General features: G+C 47.3%; 1 protein-coding gene across 5 annotated transcripts; it reads right to left on the bottom strand.

Moving 5' to 3' along the window:
• Positions 1–1,523: 1,523 nt before the first annotated feature.
• Positions 1,524–14,956, bottom strand: TBC1D13 (TBC1 domain family member 13). Of its 5 annotated transcripts, none has more exons than XM_039861710.1 (12): positions 14,806–14,956; positions 13,749–13,822; positions 12,189–12,229; positions 11,532–11,593; positions 11,293–11,392; positions 10,345–10,427; positions 8,362–8,521; positions 5,277–5,487; positions 4,551–4,714; positions 3,519–3,679; positions 3,270–3,327; positions 1,524–2,384 (listed from the first exon to the last, which is right to left on the bottom strand). In XM_039861710.1, exons 1-12 carry the CDS (start codon positions 14,826–14,828, stop codon positions 2,073–2,075), a joined length of 1,449 nt encoding a protein of 482 aa, XP_039717644.1. In that variant the 5' UTR covers positions 14,829–14,956; the 3' UTR covers positions 1,524–2,072. The 5 variants fall into 5 exon arrangements, with proteins under 5 accessions (XP_039717644.1, XP_039717645.1, XP_039717647.1 ...); XM_039861711.1 differs by lacking the exon at positions 14,806–14,956 and adding an exon at positions 13,941–14,304; XM_039861715.1 differs by having other exon boundaries at positions 2,167–2,400.
• Positions 14,957–21,776: the final 6,820 nt, after the last annotated feature.

The following is a 21,776-nucleotide window of genomic DNA, read 5'->3' as shown; positions in this document are numbered from 1 at the left end:
TCCATCTTTAAGTATCCAAGTTCCTGGGAGCAGCTTCCCAAGCACGAAGCTTGGGCACTCCGGCTGTCTGGGGACCTCCCTTAAGAGTCTGGAAAGGAGGAATCGCCAAGGGTAGATCTTCCCTTGGGGAGTATCCTGGGGAACTCAGCCTAACCTGGACATGGCCCCTTGTGCTCTTGGCCTTCATCCCAAAGTCAAGGAGAGGGCACTGGACTCAAGGCCTGCCACTGAGGCAAATTAGATGCAGTGATTCAAGTAGTGTGGCCCCAGAAGGGAAGGCAAGGGATAGGCAAGAGGGAAATGTTCTGGGCAGTGTCTGCTGGGTCCCAGGCTGTGGCCCAAGTCTCAGGCTGTTAAGGGGTCAAATTGGGAACTGAAGGAGCAGCTGACAAGTTCTGGGAAGAAGGTAGGCTAGGCTGGGAGGAAGCAGTTTGTTTGTGCCCTGTGTAGGAGGTCTTGGAGTCTCTCTGACACTCAGTTCTAGTATGGAGCTCAGAGCCCTCCCAGCCAGGATCTGCTGGAGAACCAAGAAGGTCCCAGAAACAAGGGCAGAGGATGCTGTGTCTGACCTCGGAAAGTCAGGAAGACCATGTCTCCAATTCCTTCCTACCTTCCCAGCCCCACCCTCATCCCTAAACCAAGCACTTGCCAATCTGCAATAAATAACCAGGAGTCTGAATAAATAGTAAAAAATCTCCCCAAAACTGTGTTAGGAAAGGAGGCGGCAAAAAGGCAAGTGCAGAAAGTCCCAGAAGCATTCAAGGGTCAGCCTGGTAAAGGGGCCATCTGGGGGAAGTTGTTCCTGGCCCACGGCCTGGCCGGCACAGGAAGCAGAAGTCCTGGTGACCAGACCCAGGAAGGCTTTGGGGACAACATGGCTCCTGCCAGCCATTCTGAGATGAGGGCCCTTTCTACATCACCTAACGTTCTAGACCCAAACCACCTGCCTCCTTGCAAAAAGAGGGAGGGGACTTGATCAGAATAAACCCAGTCCTCCCACCGCCCAGCAATGGGAGCAGCCAGCTGCTCCTGCTCCAAGTGTACCTGCCCTGAACCCTGGGACCAGCCCAAGCGGGTGACCAGGGAAGGGCCAGCACCTCCTCCAGCCTACTCGGGGGCAACAGGATTCCCCCAGTCCTGACGGGATCCAGGGCCTCTGAGCTCAGCTCCGCCTAGCCCGGGGAGGCTCCCTTTGGTCCCATTTGCCTTTCGCGGGACTCCTCTGGCCTGGGCCGGGCCCTGGAAGCCATGGGAATGACTACTCTTCTGAAGCACTTGGACCCCAGCTCCTGGTATGAATCGTCTCAAGGTCCTTCTCCTTTGGGGGCATCTCCGGAAGACCCAGCTCTCCCTCTTCTCCCTCCTCAATCCCTTGGCAGAAAAGAGGGTAAGAGGGTCAAAGCTTCATGGGCCATCATTTCTGAGCAGTTTTTGGTTTCCAAGATTTCTGTGGTGGGGGGCAGGTTCAGGGCCCTCTAGGGAGGCACTGTGGCCCCCCAATGTGAGGGATCTGGGAGCCTGGGTCAGGGGAAATGGGTACAAAGGCCAAAGTTGACCTCCAGGGGCTTTGCTGAGCCAGACTCTTCATTCTGTCTCTGGGGTTCACAGGCGTGGAGGGGAGGAGAAAAAGAGGCTGGGGGGTAAGGCACCCCAAGAGAGAAGGGCAGAGGGAGAGCAACGGGAGGAGGAGCAGGTTCGGGAGAGACACGCAGCCTGTCAGAGGTGGAGGGAGAAGAGTGGGAGTCAGAAGTAGAGACCTAGAGGGATTCGAGGACACTCTCCACCCCCTCACATCCACAGACAGGAGACGAACACCTGGGGGACAGAGAGACACACACGCCAACCCACAACTACGTGACTACAGACACACGTACACACTCAGTGAGAGAGGGACAGAGGGTGTGACCTGGGCCTGGCGGCTCCTTAGCTCCCTCACAGTGTCACTTTCTCCATGGGGAAACCTAAGCACCGACCCCAGAAGTGGTTTCTGACTCAACTGCCAACCAGAGCAGTAACGGGGAAGGGAGTGGCAGAGCACAGAGGGACCTCTGCTGGCTCTGAGTGCCCCCAGTCTACCCCAGCCCCAGAAAAATGCCTTCAGGAGTTCCAGCCTTGCTCGGTAGGCTGGGCAGAGGGTCCCAGGGCTGAAGAGTAGAGAAGGAGCCAGAGCTTGGTGGCCAGGAAGGAGCATGGCACAGTGGGAGCGGCCTGGGGGGAGGGGGCCAGTCCTGCAGCTTCCCCTTGGCCTGGAACCCCACAGGCTTCTGCATCTCCTGGAGGCTGGGGCACAGGGATGGGTGGCTTCTCTCCCAAACCTGGGTTCCTGCAGACAGGCTACTTTGAGTCTTGCAGCTCCTTGGCTTTCTGCAGGATCTGGCAGACATCTGTGATGGGGTAATCCTGGGCATGGGAAAGGCCAGCGATACGCCTCTGCAGGCAGTTCACCCTTCGCCACCTCTGCCACACCTGTGCCCTTCCCACTGGGATCTGTCATTACGCTGGACCCTGGGCCCCAGGGGCAGGGACTACAGGCTACCAGATACTGCCATTCTGCCCCAATGCCCACACGTAGCTAACGCAACATACTGTAGCACTAATGTAACCCACCCGCCAGCACCACCCAAAGGGTCTCATGGCCCTTCCTAAGGACCACCCTGCCTTGCTCCTCCCAGCCTGGCACTGGGCTGCACACTGTCCATACATTAGCTTACCGGGACACCTCAAAAGCCTGATGAGGGTGTTACTGTGATTATATCTATTTTACAGATCTAGTCAATAGTTACTGAAAACCACCCCCAGGCCAGGTGTTGCTGAAGGAACTGAGGTCTAGAGACGTTATCACTTGGCTCAGGTCACATGACTTACACAGCAGAACAAGGATGTGAACCCAATGAATGCCATGCTGTCCGACCCTTGAGCCCATGTTCTTAGCCACTAAGGCCCACTCTCCTGCCCCAGGTCTGAGCATGGCTACCGACGAGTGTCGCCACACATGGGGTGCTATGCGTCCGGGGTATGATTAATTTATAGAGTGCTAAATTCAGAGGCCAAGTCATTAACTCAAGGCCGCACCACACCTCAAGGTCAGTGGCAAAGCCAGGATTCAAACTCAGACCCAAAGCCAGATCTGCTTCAGGGGTCTCTTAAGCCCTGCTATATTCTACTACTGCTCCTGACTCCAGCCTGTCACAGCGGCTGGCATGGGGTGGGTGCCTGGTGAGCATCTGCCTTATGGCTAAGACTGAGCTTGGCCCTCCAAACTCTGTTACCTGCAGGAGCCGCATGTTTGTGGTGAAGTCCCCTTCCAGCAACTGCTCCCGGATCAGTCTAAGGAAAACAAGCAGGAAAAGCACTGGGCCCCTGAGCCACTCTGAATACAGGCCCAGCCAGGCCCCTTCCCACTCCTCCCTCACCTCCCGCAGCACGCGAGGTTTGACACCCACCCGGGGATCCCAGAGGCTCCCCATAGCCTAGTGAGGGCAGCCCCGGCTCAGCCCACTGCTCACGGCCACACTCACATGAGCATGGCACAGCAGACGAGGAGCAGGAAGTCAAAGCGGTTGTCATCAGCGAAGAGGGAGTCCCAGATACGGATGACGTCAGGCAGCAAGAACTCCTGGGACAGCAGCAGCATCAGCCAGCGGAAGGCGAAAAACTGGGGCTTGATGTTCTGCTCTTGCTGGGGAGACAGAGGCGTGGGAAAGGTGCAAGAATCAGTGCTGGCTGGTTGCCATGTGACACCACACAGCCTTGAGATGTGAATGTACACCAGCAGCAGGGCCCAGGACCTATCCCAGCAGGCAGCAGGCCGGGTGCGAACGCCAGGCACACTCGGCGGGATGACACTGGGCTGCCTAGAAAGCCTCACTCAGTTAAAGGGGCAGCTAAATTTTTATATAGGCTCCCTAGATTTATAAATGAGAGCAGAGTCTTTTAAAACACTGTACATATTACAGATAGACAGAAAGACCATTAACTGGGCACATACTGTAAGCCTGGCCTTGTGCTTAGCATGATAAATATATTATCTCACTTATTCACTCCACACGACAACCCCACAAGGCAATTATTCCCAAGAGAGATGAGCCCTCTGGCCAGCCACAGTGCATGTTAACTAAAAAAGCATATTACAAAACAGCAAAGACATAATTCTGTATTCATTAAAAAGATACGTTTATATGTATTTTCTTGTTCCCAAAACTGTTTCTATTTTTTTTTACTGAGCTGTTTTCTGAAATAAACATGAACTACCATAATAATTTTTAAAAATTGTTTTTAACTTTTAAAAATGAAGTTCATCCTTTTCTTAGAGGATGAACAGGCTGAACTAATTCGGTCCATGGTAAATGCTTTGCACTGTACCTGGCACACAACGAACACCATATCAATCCCTTTCACTGCCAATCTGCCCAGACTCCCAGCATCGCCGCCTGGTCTCCCAGTCCTGCCTCAAGCCAGAGCTCACTCTGGGCCTGGCATGATCAGGAAGTCTGCTGTCCTCTGCCGCTTTCCATCTGTCTGCCCTGGCCCACGTGATCCTGGGTCCTCACCAGTTTCAGGTAGAGTTCCATGTCCTTATCCTTCAAGGTGGAGTACACCTTTTCCATCTTGTAGGTGATGCCACACTGCGAGTCATCCAGGCTCTTGATGAAGTTGTCCCGGATTTCGGCCATGAGGTTGGTGAAGCAGAAGAAGGTGTCTGCCTCGGCGTGCTCTGGGCAAGATGAGCAGGGTGACCGCAGCGGCAACGGAGCCGGTGCCTTCCCAAGCCCACCCCATCTCTCACTGACCTGAGCTCTTCCCCTCACCTCTAAGCCTCACCAAGTCACCACCCCTCCACGGTCAGACTCAGTGCCTTCTGTCCTTGACCACTCTCCACCCCAGACTAAGGCCATTGCTTCTTTGTCCTCACAGCTTCTGGCAACACTGTACATTCGCTCAGCAACTGACTACACGCTCTTCTGATGACATTTTCCAAATCATTGTTTATTTAAATTCCGTCATTCGGTTTCCTATATATACATCTCATCTCCACTACCAGAAATTCAGTTGCAAATATCAAGAGGTCAGTAAACTTCCAACATTCCAGAAAGTCCGAGCTGGAGAGGACCTCAGAGAGGATCCAGAACCACCTACTTATCCGATGGAAGGAAAATGGAGGCCCAGAGAGGGACATGAGTGGCACAGCCTGATGGAGCCCATCGGGCCGGCTTTCCTCAGTCCATTTTGCTCTGGAGTCAGCAACAAGGAATGCGGGCAGCCAAGAGCCCTTTTACCTTTCCACTCGCTGTCGGGGTCGGTGGCGAAGGTGTAGTAGAGGGGCCCCACGATCTCATTCATGCCCTGCACGTACGCGATGCCAGGGTTGAGCTTGGCGTAGATGAACAGGATCCGCTCCACCACCTCCCAGTGGGCCTCACAGCCGCTGGGCGGCACCTCGTACTCACTCAGGGGTGTCGGCACCGAGCTCTTGTGTGGGGAGCTCATCTGGGCAGAAAAGGAGGAGCCTGCTAAGCCGACGGGGGCGTCACGGACACGTTCTCATCAGAAAAGTCTACCGTTAAACCTAAGCTACAGTTCCAGCCCACCAGAAATACAGAGCATACAGGAAGGTGTTCGCCACCAGAAGGAAACGAGCAGACACGTCCAGAGTGGGGGACATTCTACCAGACAGCTGAACTAAAACCTAAACTACGGTGCTAAAAGCCAGAACAGTGCTTCCCTCTGAGGAGAGGGGTTTGGCTGGGCAGGGACATGAAGGAACTTTCTGGATGACAGAAACGTTCCAGGTCTTGACTTGGTTGACAGTTACAGATATACACATGATACCTACGCAAGAAAAAGTTCACCTAGTTGTATACCTAAAATTTGTGCATGTTACTGCATGTAAGTTATATTTCAATTGAGAAAACAAAACTTTAAATATGTCAAAAACAGACAACTGGCCGAGACTCTTCAAAAAGTCAAATGTGGGGGCTCGGGGAGAGCGGAGGCCTGCTCCAGATCGAGAAACGGAACATCCCAATGCAACTCGTAAACCTTGACTGGGTCCTGGTTTGGAAGTAAAAAAACAAAAAAACTCTTAGCACAACTGAGGACACCTGACTAGATGTTAGGTGTTATGCTGTCATGGTCAACCTTCCCAGATGAACTCGCGGTAAGGAGGAGGATGTCCTTATTCTCAGGAGATGCCTGCTGGAGTATTTGGGGGTGAAGGGTCAGAACATCTGCAGCTTTCTATCTATATGCAATACACACAAATATGGCAAAATGTTAACAACTGTTGGATTTAGGTGGAAAGTATATAGGTGTGCAACGTACTCTTCTTTCAACTTTTTGAATGTTTCAAAACTTTTATAAGAAAAAGTTGGGAGAGAGAGATGATGATGATCCCCGCTAAAAATTGACATAATAGAGCAGCGGTCCCCAACACCAGCTGCCCATCGGGATCTTCGGGAGCTTTGCAAAGATTCGGGTTACCTGTATGAGGCAGTGATGAGCAAGCCCAGACAGAGACAGTGTAGGAAACGATCCTGGAAGTGCAGGGACCTGGGGACATTCAAGTCCCTTTCCTATTACGTGAACATGTGTACACCCACACACACATGCACATCGCTGACACTGACTGAGAGCTTTCTACATGCAAGACAGTGCTCTGCGAGTACGCGTCCACCTCATGCTCTGAGCAGTCCTAAGTATTCTCTCAACATCGTTTTCAAGATAAGGACACTAAGGCTCAGAAAAGTTAGTTCGCTCATCATGTCTCACATTTAGTGGTGGCACTGGAATTTGGACTCAGACTGGCTGACTCCAGGACCTGAGGTCTGGGCCTCAAAAAACTCCCAGTGCTTTCCAGCTTTCCAAGAATCTACACAGCCATGACCTCGTTTCATCCTCTTGGCAATTCAAAACCCAGGCAGGATGAATTACGCCCAGTTTACAGAAGAGACTACTCTGGCCCAGGAAGGTGAGCCTGGTATTTCTTGATCAGGGTCAATCAGATGGTCACCTTTAACTCGAACTGCCCCACCACAGATCCAGAGGTCTAGAGATGAAGCTCCTGTCAGGTACTCCGCCTGCAGGACAAGGTCCGAACCTAAAATGGGTAAGAGCTCAGTTCTCAGCACCCAATGACTTTAGTGAAATAAATGACAGAAGCCAGGTCCCCACCTGGCCCTGCGGCCAGGACATCAGTAGCCAAGTAAGAGCGTCGCCCACACGGCAAGCCCTGCAGTCATTTAGTCAAGCATTCTGCACCTCCCAGCACACCCAGTGCTGCTGCAGGCACACGGAACGCTGCGATCAGCTATAACTGCCCATCGCCCTGTAGCAGAAAATGGCTTCTCCCCTAAAGACACAGAGCCCTGGTCAGTCATTCCCCTTGGGGGGGAAAGGCTTCTGCAGTAAGTATCTCTCTCTAGCTTGTTAGAAGTTACAGAGAAGGACTTTTCCGTTGTTGGGGGTAGTGAAGAGTGTCAAGGAAGAAGTCAGAGTTCCAAGTACCAAAGCAGTAGGTTTAAGTTAAACAACTCTCAGAGTTATAAGAACTTACAGAAGTCTGGGTTCAGCATGACTTGGCCAGCACAAGTCCTACCAATTCTACTTCCTCAGTCGCAGATCTATCCCACTCCATCCAGCCCCAGCCCCCACCTGCCCTTGCCTGGGCAGCGTGGCCACCTCCCAGGCACCCTGTCCACCTCTACCCCTGCCCCTTCCGATCAATACTGCCCCCAGCGATCTTCTACAAGAGCAGACCTGAATCACATCACTGCCCTGCTCCAAATGCTGCAAGGGCTTCCCAGCCTCAGGATACAGGCCCCGGGTGGCCTCGGCACCACCACCCTTTCCAGCACCCTCCAGCGCCCTTCTCTCGCCCTTGCCCTCTGCCTCTAGCCTCCGTGGACTCCGCTATTCCTTCACACGCCGCACTCTCTCCTGCCCGAGGACTTCCACACAGGACCTTCTCCCCACCTGGAATGTTCTTTCCTAGTTCTCTGAGCCTCCGTTTAAATGTCACTTCCTCAGGGAAGTCTTCCCTGATATCCAGACCAGGTCAGCTCCGCACCCCATCATCACTCCCATCACACATGCAATTACTTTTTAAAGAGCCATCTCCACCACGAGACTAGCAGTGTAGCTCCTTTGCTGCAGAGCAGAGACCTCCCCAGGCACCCACCACACCCAGCCTTTGGCTCCGACTCTCAGAAAGAGCCCTGGCAGGGGTGGAACCTGGCAGGACCAAGGTTGCCTTGGGTGACTGAGAGGGCAGATGGCCGTGAGCCCAGTGGCCAGTGGTCCAAGGGAAAAAGGAAGGAAATGGTTGTCGCGGGCAGTCCCTGGGCATCCCCCGTCGCCTCTCACATTTGTGACCCCGCTCCGGTTCCGGGCCACTGTCTGGGATTTCAGCGTGGTCTGTTCCACCCGCTTACGAAGGGTCTCAAACTCATTCTGGGGGTCCAGGATGAGGAGGCATGGGTACTCAGTGGCCCTCTGGAAGAAGGATATGTCTGGGTACAACCTCCTGGCAAGAGGGAACAGGAGAGAGTACATTACTCAGGATGCAGATGGTAAGCATTCCGGCGGCCCCCTCCTGCCTGGTGCCCCGGTACCCCAAAAGCCATTTTTTTAAATTAAGAACTTCTTACTTAAAAAACAATATAGTTTTTAAGAAGCAATATAGTCATTATATATGTATACATACCTATATCCCACATTCTCATTTGTATATGAGGATGGATTCATGCACATGTATACTTTTAAGTGTCCTTATGATCTTGTGATCCGACACTTTTCTTAAACCACAAACATCTTTCCATGTCAAAAAATATCTAATATGTATCAGAGTGTGAAGTGTAGTGTGGTACAAAATGGTAAAAGAGGTTTGGTTGTTATACATTGTACAACAGAATATTACACGGCTGACATGGGAAAATGTCCAAGACAGAGTAAGAGGAAAAGCAAGCTGAAGACAATCTTTAGAATATGATCACGTTTTGAAAATATATGTACTGTAGGACGTGCACATTTTTCAGACGTCTACATAGCACACTGCAAACACTAAACATGCTACTGTCACTACCAGTGTAAGACAGAATCTGTTTCTCCAGAACTGGGTTCCAGACATGGTTCTGGACTTAAACAGAGCCATTAAATGCCCTCGTGGACCGAGGCTGCCCCAACACTAGCCTGAGAACAAAGGAGGCAAGAGCCCCCTTCTGTGTCCTGGCTGGGCCACCCTGGGCTGGGGACCCACCTGAGGCCATCTGAAGATGCGCCTAGGCACAAGGAGTACAGGCAGAGGGGCGCACCCAGGGCAGTGAGTGGCTGGAAACACAGTTAACAACTGGGGAAGGCAGAACTGAAACCAGGCAGATGGACTCCTGAACTCAAGCTCTAACCACTCGGCGCCACTGCAGACGAGGCCTCCCTTCTAGCTCCTCGCTGACCTGCGGGGGAGCCCACCTGCTGCCACCCACCAACCCAACAGGATGGCAGAGCCAGCATGTCCACATTTCTTTATCGAGTGGAAAAGCATGCATATATACAGACTGTAGCTCACAATTAAAAAACAAACACCACATATCTGACCCTGGCACTCCTGTGCTTAAAATCTTTGCATGACTGCCCCGTGTCCTTGGGATCAAGTCCAAGGTTCAATCCCTATCTCCCTCTAGTGTGGTTCCAACCGCACTGGCCTTCACACTGCTCTTTGAACAAGCCTCGCTCCACGGGCTCCCAGGGCCCCCGCATGGGCAGATCCCACCGCCACAGCCTCTCCCTCCCTCTTCTCCCAGGCCTGACTCCTCAGACCTCAGCTGAAACACTGCTTCCTCGGGCAAGGTGTCCTGCGAGCCCTGAAGCACCCTGAATTCCTCCTTCAGAACATTTACCAAAATGATAATTACACGGATCTAATCTGTTGAATGTCTGTCTTCCCATCTTCCTCCCACAGGTGCCAGGCCCCTTTGGGAAGGGACCGTGTCTACACAGTGCTCAACCCTGAGCTTGGCATTGAGACTGCCACGTAGCAGGGGCTCAATATCTGTCGAAGGGATGATCAGATGAATCTGTAAATGCCTGGGGCACAAATGAAACTAAGGCAGGGACCAAGAGCGGGGCATGGGCAAACACCGCCCCTCACCCCACACACTCACTGCGCTCAGCAGCCCCCTTCTCAGGCCCAGCATCACTTGGGTCTGGACCTAACCACGCAGTCAACACACCAATAGCTCCTCTGCTCCCCTATGCCCCACCCACCGTGGGCCTGGGCTGGAAAGGAAAAGGACAGAACCGGGAGCCCCCAGAAGTCTCATGGGCCGGCTCCCAGCCCAGCGCCCCACTTACCTGACATCTTTGTCGATCTGCAGCAGCACCTCGTTGTCCCTGAAATATGTGTTCCATCGGCTGTCAGGGTTAGGGTTGAGGGGCTGTGTGTTGAGAAAAGAAACTGCTGTCCTAGGCCCGGCTAGGGTCCCAGGGACAGATTCCAGGGTGGAGGCCTGAGCAGCGGCCTCACACCAACACTGCCACCAGAGGACCAGCTGTGGCTCTGAGACAGCCTGCAAGCTACGGGAGCAGCAGCACAGGGCTCCCTCTGCCTTTCGAACTCCACGGCTGACAGCCAAGCCCTGCCATCTGCTCTGAGTACATCCCTGCTTGGCAGGACTCCTCTGTCCACTGCTGTGGCTCCAGAATGCTACATGTAACAGGCGCTCACTAAATGCTTGTTGAACGAATGGACAAATGAACGAATGGATGAATGAATGCTGTATCATGACATCTCTTCAAATCTAATTCATCAATGCTTTGAGTCACCAATTGCAATTCTTGGAGGATGGGCCTGGGTCTGATCCATCTCCACTTTCTACACTGCAAAGCACACAGGGCAGAGCTCAGTCCTGGAGGATGGAATGGGGCTTCCTCCGGGCCACAGAAAGGCAGTTTATCCTCACTCCAAGCATGCTCCGACTTTCTTCAACAATTAAGTCATAGAACCTTCCTCAAGGAATAGGGATGAGGAAAGAAGACAAAGCATGAGGAGGGCCTGGCTCAGCGCTGCACAGCATTCCCCGAGTCCCAGCCATCACTTATATTCCTGACCAGGCCCAGGGCCTGGGAAGACAAGGGGAGAGACAAGGGCCTTCAGCCAAATGAATGAAGGAGGTACTGGAAAGGCCAGAGGGGACCGAAAGCAGCTACACCTATCCTCTGGGGCAGAAAGACCTTGCCCACCCCAAAGCCACACCCCTCCCCACTCTGTAGCCTCACTTCCCTCTGCTGACCCCTACTCACATGGTCCTCAAAGGTCACATCCTCCCTGGACACACCCATGTTGGCCTTGGCAATGCCAGGCTGGATAATCATTTCCCTCAGGAACTGAGAATATAGCTCCCTGCAGGAGAGAAGAGCAGGGAGGTGTTGCCCAGGAACCCCAGACCAGACGAGCACCAACAGGAGGCAGGACAGGCTCAGCACCACGGTCCTGTCTGATACAAAGGCCCTCCCGTCAATCCCCATTCTCTGGGTCTCACCTCTGCTTGGCAAGGATGGAGGTCCATGAGGATCTCTCCGAGGGGAGGTAGTTCAAGAGAATCTGCAGAGAGAGAGGGGCAAAGCTCTGGTGACTCACCCAGCCCAACCTTGGCAGTAGGCAGAGGCTGACAGGCCTCAAGGAAAACATCTGATGATGCCCAGAAAAGACAAGATGGCTGAAGCCCAGGAACGCAGGCATGGGCTGGGGGGAGCCTCCCCTTTCTTCCCCTCTGCCTCCCGCCACCCTTATCTGAAACGAGCCCTTTCCTCTTCTCTTCCTCACACAGTCTTCCAGATGATAATAAAACCTTGTGCTCAAAGGGACTGGAAACTAGGATACTGGGCTTCCACTCCCATGTCAGCTAACAGCTTTGGGCGAACCATGGGCTTTTTTGTCCCAATACGCATCGCTTCCACTGCACTGTCTAGACCTTAGGTAAGCAAAGGACTTCACTGGCATTACAAAGTGTTCCATTCCCAAAGGGATCCTGGAGGGGACACCAAAAGAAATGGAAAACCCAGAACATCCTAGAAAAGTTTCCTGGAACAAAGCAAGGAAAGGCGCAGATCAGAAAGAAGGGGCTGGAGGTGGGGACGGCCCATGCAGGAACCCAAGACTTGCAGCAGAGCAGAAACCCCACCCCAGGCACACCCACCTTCCAGCAGAGGCACCGCAGTCCGCCCTCACAGGGGATGCCTGTGGACACAGCAGGCAAAGGTCATGCCCCAGGCCAGAGTCTCAGAACCCCCCAGCCCTCCACCTCAGAGCCAGTTGGCAGGAAGTGGAGTGGGCAAGAAGTACTTCTTCGAGAATCATTTTCCTCCAAAAAGATTGCTGGACTAGATGCTAATCCTGTGACCCCTGTCCCCAGCAAGCGCTCCCTCTGTCTGGAATGTTCCTTCGAGGATAACACCTTCTCATCCTTGATATTTCTTCCTTAGAGCAGCCTTTATCAACCACCAAAGTCCTTCATTATACATAATGGCTCCATGACTTCTCCTTGATAGCATTCATTGCAACTAGGGTTGTATAATATAATTTGTGTATTTATTTGACATCTATAATCCCTACTACTGGAGTAAACCACAGAAAGACAAGAACCATATCTGTCTTATATTCCCAGTGCCTAGCACAGGGCGTGGCACAGAGCAGGCATTCTGTAAGAATGTGTGGAATATAAACTAAGCTACGAATGCTAAGTGCTTTGTGCTTGATGGACATTATTTCACTGAATCCTCATTATAACCCCAGTAAGGAGGGGGGATTAGAATCGTTGTCCTCATCTTACAGATAAAGAAACTCACTTGTAAATAAAGAACAATTCAAGGAATCAAACACATATCTGTCTGACTCTACAGCTCAAACTCTTAACCACTACCACAGATGGCCTCCCCTGAGGCCTGGCAGATAATTCAGCTTGGCACAGGTCCTGGGACCCTTCAAGATCTTCAGGGCCTAAACACTGCTCCTGAACAGAAAAACACACTTTTTCAGTTCCGTTAGGAACCGTGCTAAAGCAGCTGTGGTTATGGTATTCCTAAGTACTGTCAACAGGGGCTAATGCCCCACCACAGAATCTGCATAGGGAGGAGAGGGGCTACTCAAGAATTCCTTGCTGACAAATTCCAAAGGCAGAGCAGAGCCGAGAAGCTATACAGAATGCCTTGGGGTGTTTTTAAAGACAAGCAAAACTCTCTGGTGCTGCAAGGTTAGCCATGCCAGCGAGGGCAAAGCCAAATGCTGCTGAGGTACAGCTCCTTCAAGTCAAGTGTCTCAAGGCTGGAATCCTACCATTAATCAAAATTCACTGTCGCCTGAGTAGGCTTTGACGCCAAGCCAATAAGAGAACCAGGAACCATTCTGCAACTAACCAAATTGTACACCACAGGAAGCTTGCTGAGGAATGAGGGAAGACCCGATCTTAGCTCAAGAAGTCTCCCCACTCTCATCCTGTCACCTTCAGTCCTCTCCAGTTACCCCGAGGAAGCAATAAGCATCACTCGTATGCCAACTAAGCACCCTAAGGCCTCCAGGCACACTAACTCTGGGAACCCCCTCTGCACTGGTTGTTCAGCTCCACAGCATCTAGAAAAGGCCTCAAAGGGCAGGATGGTCCCCAAAACTGAGCAGGTGTGGTGGCCTTGGGCACTTTTCCCTCCATCCTAGCCACGACACTGCTCTAGAAAAACTTTGAAAATGGAGAGTTGCTTCTTACCACTAAAGCTGAGTTCCCGAAGCTTTTCCAAAGCGATCGTGGGCTCCTTCAGAACGTCCTGGAAATCTGCAATCCTAGAAGGGAGGAGGGGGAGGCAAATGAAGTACACCCAGACCCCAAGGCCAGACCCCAAGGCGACAGGTTTAGTGACCCACTCTGAAGCCCAGAGCTCCCTTACACCACATCTCCAACCTGTTCCTCCCTCCTCTTCAGGACATAAAGATGGCAAAGCTCGGTCAAAGTCCTGATCAAAGGCAGCTTTGGGGAACTACAGAACTACAGACCACGTCTTCCTCTAAACCCTGAAAGAGATATCCTTGTCTAGAGACCCTCAAATGAGCACTGTGAAATCTGACAAATTCTAATGTTTGATGAGCTGGCATTTATTGGGCACTTCCTGCTGGCCAGGCCCAGCCCACAGTTCCACTATCTGAACTCAATGAACCCTAGGAACCAGGAGTAATTTGATCCGCAGACAACGGAAATGTATAACCCCTACGCAGCTCTCCAGGCTCAAAAATAAAACCATTAGACCACCTCTGGGGCAGCCTGCAGGAAAGAGCAGAAGGCTTAAAAAACAAGTCCAGAGGAAAACTGAAGACTAAGCAAAATTTAGCCAATGCTGCAGGATCTGGCCTGGGAAAGGGGACAGACTGGAGAATCCAGGTTTTCTATCATTTCTAGTAAGAAACGGGCACGGAGGCCAGTGAGCATTTGGAGAGAGGAGGGTACTGAGGTAGAGGGTTAACATGGGAGACAAGGAAGGGGGCGGGAGGCGGGGCATTGAGGCCCTGCCTGAGAAAGACACCAGGGGAAGGAGAAAACCAGGGGTCCAGGGTGAGGACGAAGAGAGAAGGGGCGACACCGGGGTGAGAGGGGACAGAAGTGCCTCCGCTCCGTGCCCTCTCAGGTCCACAGGCAATGAGGTTGCAAAGTGGGAGCCGGAGCCCCTCTGCCGGGAGAGTCCCGGTGCCCGGCCGCAGCCGCACGCCTCCTCTGCAGGACATAAGAGGCGGCCTGACCAGCAGTGGCCTGACCAGGTCCCTGAGCCCCTTACCGGCTCTTGTGCAGACTCGACATGGTGTTGACTTCCGGATCCCCCTGCTGCCTCTGCCGCCCCCGCCGCCAACCCCGCCGCCGCCCCCGCCCCCCAGGGACGCGGGGCGTTCCGCTAAGGCCTCCGACCGGAAACGCAGCTGCCCGCGCGCGCGTTCCGTCGCGTCCAGCCCCGCTCACGCGCCGCCCCCTCCCTCCGCTGCCCTTGGCCGGGCGGGGTGGGCGGGCCTCGAGTGTGCCGAGACCACGCCCTCAGCCCCGCCTCCACGCAGCCTGCGGATCCTGCGGCCTCAGTTTGAGGTCGCGCTAGTGACCGCGCAGGCCGTGAGCCCTAGGACTCCTCCTTGCGGTTCCTTGGGCCTCTGTTTATAACTTAGTTTCTATCTACCGGCCATCCTGTCCTCTTCCTTACAAGTTCCTCACCCGCAATAAACTATCGCGTCATTGTTTCAGGAATGTAGTTTTCCTGCTAAACTATACAGGTCTTTTCACTGTGGAATCCTCGACCCCCTATAGCAGTGACGGAACAGAACAGATGGTTCAATAAATAGTGGATGGCAGGCGGGACTACAATTCGGTGTTTCTGTGCCTTTTGAATTTCATGAACATGAAATTTACCATAACAATAGAGAAGGAAAGCCAAGATTTCAGGATCCTTCCCAAGGAAACAGTTGTCAGCCTCACAGTGATTTTTCTCGACATGTGTGTGCATATGTGCATAATTGACCTACTTTTTAAATTTCTCCATACATCGGTGAACACGTTGTCACTGGACTGTATAACCTCGAAATTCCCTCCGGCTCTCAGGTGCCTGCTCACCAGGACTTCACCGCCCCATGGAGCAGGCACATAGATATCTGTTCCTTTATTCACTCATCCCACAATTCCTGCTGTCATTATGTGCTAGGTACTGTGCTCAATGTTTCTGCAGAAGATTAAGTTATTTTATATGAAATATAAGAAATGAATAAATTGACTTAATTGCACAACAGGAAAGGAATATTCTTCCAGATAAAAAGAATACCAACCAGCCCCTGAAAATCTTGGTTTAGGAAGACAGAAAAAAACACAAATAATATGTTAAGAAAAATAGAGACTGTTGGTTATCATTTGGAAAAAAAAATCAGTGCTATTCCTCACAGAAAAATAAATTCTAGATGAATTAAAGCTCTACAAGAGAAAAATCTAAGGGATTAGAAGAAAATTATATAGAAAAATGCTTATAATCTTGGAGAAGGAAAATACAGTCCCAGAAGCCATGAAAAATGAGACCAATATATAACTACATAAAATTTTAAATCCCTACATGATAAAATAAAAGACAAATATCGATGTACATCCTTTGTGACACTAACATACAGAATTCTTAAATCAACAAGAGAAATAAAAATAACCCCATAGGAAAAAAATATTCCTACAAGAAAGTTATCAAGTGCCTATGATGTGTAAGGTATATTCTAGGTATTAGGAATTTAGTAACGAACAAAACAAACAGAAATCCCTGCTGTCAACGTGTTGACATTTTAGTGTGGGGAGACATGTTAAATAGGATACATAAGTAAACTGAATAGTGTGTCAGATGGTGATAAATCCTACAGAGGAAAATAAAGTAATAATGGGTATGGAGTGGTGCTACAATTTTGAAAAGTCAGGAAAGCTGCTGTGTGGTGACATCTAAGCAAGCACTTTAAAGAAGAAATAAAATGTCCCACCAACACCTGAAATGACATTATACTGGACTAATACATAAAGGAGTACGAATCGAACAACCTCTGGGACTGGTAAAAGTAATCGCTATTTATTACACCCACTACCACCAGGTTGTGGAGAAGCAGACCTCTCTCAACCAGCTTGAAAGTGGTACAGCTTTTTATCTGCTAAGCACTAATACCAATTTTTTAAATTTGTATATTTTTTACCTTTTAAACTATTTTGAAATATTATAGGTTCAGAGGAGGTTAGCAAGATAGTACGGCTAAGTCTTTCATACTCTTCACCCAGTTTCTTTCAGTGGTTTTAACACGATTTTACCAGCCGTGAGATATAATTGATGTTCCATAAATTGCACATACTTAAAATGTACACTTGTATAAGTTTAGACCTATACATACACCTGCGAAATGATAAACACATCCATTACCCCCAAAAGATCCTCCTGCCCTTTTCTATCTCCTCCCGTCTTCCTCTTTTTAAACAAGCAGCTCCCTGCTACCCCAAGCAACCACTGATCTGCTGTCTCTAGAGACTAGTTTGCATCTTCTAGAATTGTATATAAAGGGAAACAGACACTATATCCTCATTTTTATCTGGCTCCTTTCACTCAGAGTAATTATTCTGAGATCCATACACGTTGTAGCACACCATTCCTTTTTATTCTGCGTAGATTCTATTATATGAATATGCCACGGTTTATCCATTGCACCTGTTGATGGACATTTGGCTTGTTTAAGACCATTACAACTAAAGCTGCTATGAATATTCACGCACAAGTCTTTACGTGGACACATGCTTTCATTTCTCTTCGAGTGAAATGGATGCATGAATTTAAAATTTTTAGAAAACATCTAAACCATTTTCCAAAGTGATCGTATCATTTTACACCCACCCCAGAAGTATATAAGAGCTCCTGTTGTACCATATCCTCACCAACACTTAGTATGGTCAGTCTTTTAAATTTTAGACATTCTAGTAGGTGAGTGGTAGTATCTCGTTGTTTCAACATGCATTTCCTTAAACACTAAGTTGGGCATCTTTTCATGTGTTTGACATCTATATATTTCCTTTGGGGAAGTCATCTGTTCAGAGCTATTTCCTATGTTTTATTGAATTGCTTGTTTTCTCACAGAAGTGAAATTTTGAGAATTCTTTAGATTTTGTAGATGCATGTCATTTTTTAAAATTATAGTGAAATATACATAAAATTTACCATCTTAACTATTTTTAGGTGCTCAGTTAAGTACTTTTACATTGTACTATAATCTTCAGAACTCTTTTTGTCTTGCAAAATTGAAACTCTATACCCACTAAACAATAACTTCCTATTCTCCCTCTCCCAGCTCCTGGCAACCACCATTCTACTTCCTGTCTCTATGGATTTGACTACTCTGGGTACTCATATAAGCAGAATCATACTGTATTTATCTTTTCTATTTTACTTCATAGAATGTCCTCAAGATTTATCCGTGTTGTAGCATGAGTCAGAATTGACTTCCTTTTTAAGGCTGAATGATATTTCAAGTTTTGTTTATTCATTCATCTATCGGTGACGCCCAGGTTGCTTCCACTTTTCTGCTATTGCAAATAATTCTGCTCTAAATGTGGGTGTACAAATATCTCTTCAAGATTGTTTTTGATACTTTTGGATATAAACCCAGAAGGTAAATTGCTGGATCGTATGGTAATTCTATTTTTAATTTTTTGAGGAAGTGCCATACTGTTTTCTATAATGGCTACACCCAGTTACTTTTTCACCAACAGTGCAAAAGGGTTCTAATTTTTCCATATCCTCAACAATGCTTCTTATATTGTTTTTATGATCATAGCCATACTAATGGGTATGAGGTGGTGTAAGTCTTTTTAAAATATGTGATTTGCAGATATTTTCTTCCAGTCTGTGGCTTGCCTTTATACTCTCTTAATAGCATTTAAGTAGTTCTCAATTTTGATAAAGTCTGCAATTTTTTTCATGTCATATCTAATGAACTTTTGCATAATCTTATATCACAAAGATCTCTTATGTTTTCTCCTACGTGTTTTATAATTTTAATTCTACATTTAGGTCTACCATCCATTTTTTTAAACTTTATGATCCATTTTGAGTTAGTTTTTGTAAATAACGTGAGGTATAGATCAAAGTTCATTTACTTCCATATTAGTGTCCAATTGTCCCAGCACCATTTATTGAAAAAACTATCCTTTTTCCAACTGAATTGCCTTTGCACTTTTGGCAAAAAATCTATTAATCATATTCGTACGGGATCTATTTCTGGACTTTCTACTGCATTTCATTGATTTCCTTGTCTACTTTTTTGGTCTCACAACACTATTTAAGTAGCTCTATAATAAGCCTTGAATAATAAGCCTTGAAGCTCAGTACTATAGTTCTGTATACATATAGCTCTATAATAAGTCCTTAGTTAGGTAATGTAAGTCCATTAATTGTTTCTCTTTTCCAAAGTTGTTTTGGCCTTTGCATTTGGTCCTTTGCAATCTCTATGAACTTTAGAATTGGCTTGTCAATTTCTAAAAAAGAAAGTTGCTGTTGGGATTTTGGTCGAGTAACTGTATTGAATCTATAAATCAATTTGAAAATAATTGCTATCTTAAAATCATTGACTCATCTTATCCATGAACATAATATAGTTCTTTATTTATTTAGGCCTTTAATTTCTCTCAGCAATGTTTTGTAGTTTTCAGTATATAGGCCTTGCACATAATCGGTCAGATTTATCCTTAAGTATCTCATATTTTTTTGGTGCTATCATAAATGATATTTTTTTATTTTGATTTCCAACTGTTTATTACTGGAATACAGAAAAAAATGGCTTTTTCTTTGCCATTATTTATAGTAATTTAGTAAATATAATTAATTTATAGTAATTGTAATAAAATGATTATTTAACCATTTTTATAAAATTAATTTATAATAAACTATTATTCTTTATTTGAAATTGCTTTTATTGATCTTAGATCCTGAGATCTTGCTAAACTCACTGATTAGTTCGAGAATCTTTTCTGTAGATTCCATAGAACTTTATATGTTTAGACTCTTGTATTAATGTTCTAGGACTTTTGTAACAAATTACCACAAACCGTGTGGCAGTTTATTCTATTACGAATTCAGTTTATTCTGTCATGTATTTGTTCTGTTAAAAATTCTGTTAAGAATTTTTTCATCTATATTCACAAGGGATATTGGTCTGTAATGTTTTCTTGTCATGTCTTTGCCTGCTTATGGTATCAGAGTAATGGCGGCCTCACAAAATAAGTTGGAAAGTCTTCCCTCCTCTCCAATTTAATGGAATAGTTGTGTAGAATTTGTATTATTTACTCCTTAAGTGTTTGGTAGGATTCATGAGTGAATTTCTTTTTTGTCAACCAAACTCAACCAATAAGAAAATCGTGCAATTTTTGGAGTACTATGCAACTATTCTAAAGAATTAAATGGAATAATTTGTATAGCATGAGCCTATTTGTATTTTTAAATCCATCTCACATTATGAATTTACATACACATGTTTATAAATGCATTTTAATAGCTTTATTTAGGTACAATTCTATACTATACATTTAGAGCATACACTTAAAATGAACAAATTAGTGGTTTTTAGAATAGTCAAGAGTTATATATATACAACTATCATCCAACAAACATGCAACCATCATCACCATCAAATTTGGACCATTTTCATCACCTTCCCCAAAAAACCCTGTAACCAGGGCAGTCATTCCCATGTCTCCCACCCCCTCAGCACTAGGCAAACACTAATGTAATTTCTGTCTCAATAGATTTTTTTCTGGGCATATGAATAAAATCATACAGTGTATGATCTTTTGCGACTGGTTCTTTTAGTTAGCATGTTTTCCAGGTCCATCCATGTTGTAGCGTGTATCAGTACTTCCTTTTCATTGCTGAATAATATTCCATTGCATGAATGTACTTACTATTCTATATCACATCCATTCATCAGTTGATGGACATTTGGGTTATTTCCACTTTTTGAGTATTATGAATAATGCTGCTATGAATATTTTCTATTGGGTGAGTATTCCACCTAGGAGTGTAATTTCTAAGTCCTATGGTACCTCTATGTTTAACTTTTTAAGGAATTGCCAAACTGCTTTCCAAAGCAGCTACACCATTTACATTCCCATCTCTCCAGTTCCTTGACAATACTTATTGTCTAGCTCTTTGATCATATCTACCCTAAGGATATAAAATTGTCATTTTTCGTGGTTTTGATTTGCATTTTCCTGATGACTAACGATGTTGAGTATCCTTTCCTGTGCATCTTGGCCCTTTATATCTTCTTTGGAGAAATGTCTAGTCAACTCTTTTGCCTATTTTACATTGGGTTATTTGCCTTTTTATTATCTAGTTGAAGTTCTTTACATATTCTTGATTGCTGTTCTTTATCAGATAGATGATTTGCAAATATCTTCTCCCATTCTGTGGTTGTCTTTTCACTTTTTTGATGGTGCCCATTAAAGCACAAAAGTTTTTAATTTTGATGAAACCGAATTCGCATATTTTTTTCTCTTGTGCTTGTCCTATCGAAGAAACCATTGTCTAACCCAAAATCACGACTTACTCCTATATTTTCTCCTAAGAGTTTTATAGTTTTAGCTCTTACATATACACGCATATTTTTAAAGGACTGAGGGATACTTATCAAATTGTTAAGAGTGGTCATCTCTGGGGAAGGGAAAGAAATTGGGGTTGAGTTAGGATGTGATGGGGATTTTCATTTTTTCTGCCATATATTTCTGCACTGTTTGGATTTTTTTAATAAGCACTGCTTACTTTGATCATTTAAAATAAATAGACTTTTTAAAGGATTCAAAATTGTACATAGTTACACATGGTCAAAAACTAAAAGATATTAGGCAGAAGGAACATATCCAAAAAGCTAGTTATTAGACTCTGGGTGATGGTCGTGTTAGGAAAGGGTCCTTCAAGAATAGAGCGTCTAACCTAAGACCAGAAGGTGAAGGTGTACCCTGTATAAAGATGGCAGTAAGAAAATGTTTAGTTGGGAAGATATCGTTCGAGCCTGTGGGAGAGAGAGGGATCATTAAAAGAACAACAACAAAAAAATGCTTTGAACTATCTGGATTGGAGAATGGAAGCGGGGTAAGTAAGGGGAGGGGGACAAGAGGGAGACAGGGGACAAATATTCTTGTCGTCTACGTTAAGAGTTGTAGGTAGGGGAGTGCCCTGATTAAAAATTTTTTAACGACCGCTCTGGGACT

Source organism: Pteropus medius, unplaced genomic scaffold (genome assembly GCF_902729225.1).
Source record: "Pteropus medius unplaced genomic scaffold, Ma_sr-lr_union100, whole genome shotgun sequence".
In the NCBI taxonomy this organism is placed as follows: domain Eukaryota; kingdom Metazoa; phylum Chordata; class Mammalia; order Chiroptera; family Pteropodidae; genus Pteropus; species Pteropus medius.
This window is presented reverse-complemented; position numbering and strand designations above follow the sequence as displayed.

Coding starts and splice junctions, on each gene's coding strand:
- TBC1D13 (XM_039861710.1), bottom strand. CDS start 14,828: ATGTCGAGTCTGCACAAGAGCCG. Junction 8,522..10,344: donor CAGATCGACAAAGATGTCAG/GTAAGTGGGGCG, acceptor CCCTCTTGCCAG/GAGGTTGTACCCAGACATAT. Junction 4,715..5,276: donor CCCCGACAGCGAGTGGAAAG/GTAAAAGGGCTC, acceptor CATCTTGCCCAG/AGCACGCCGAGGCAGACACC.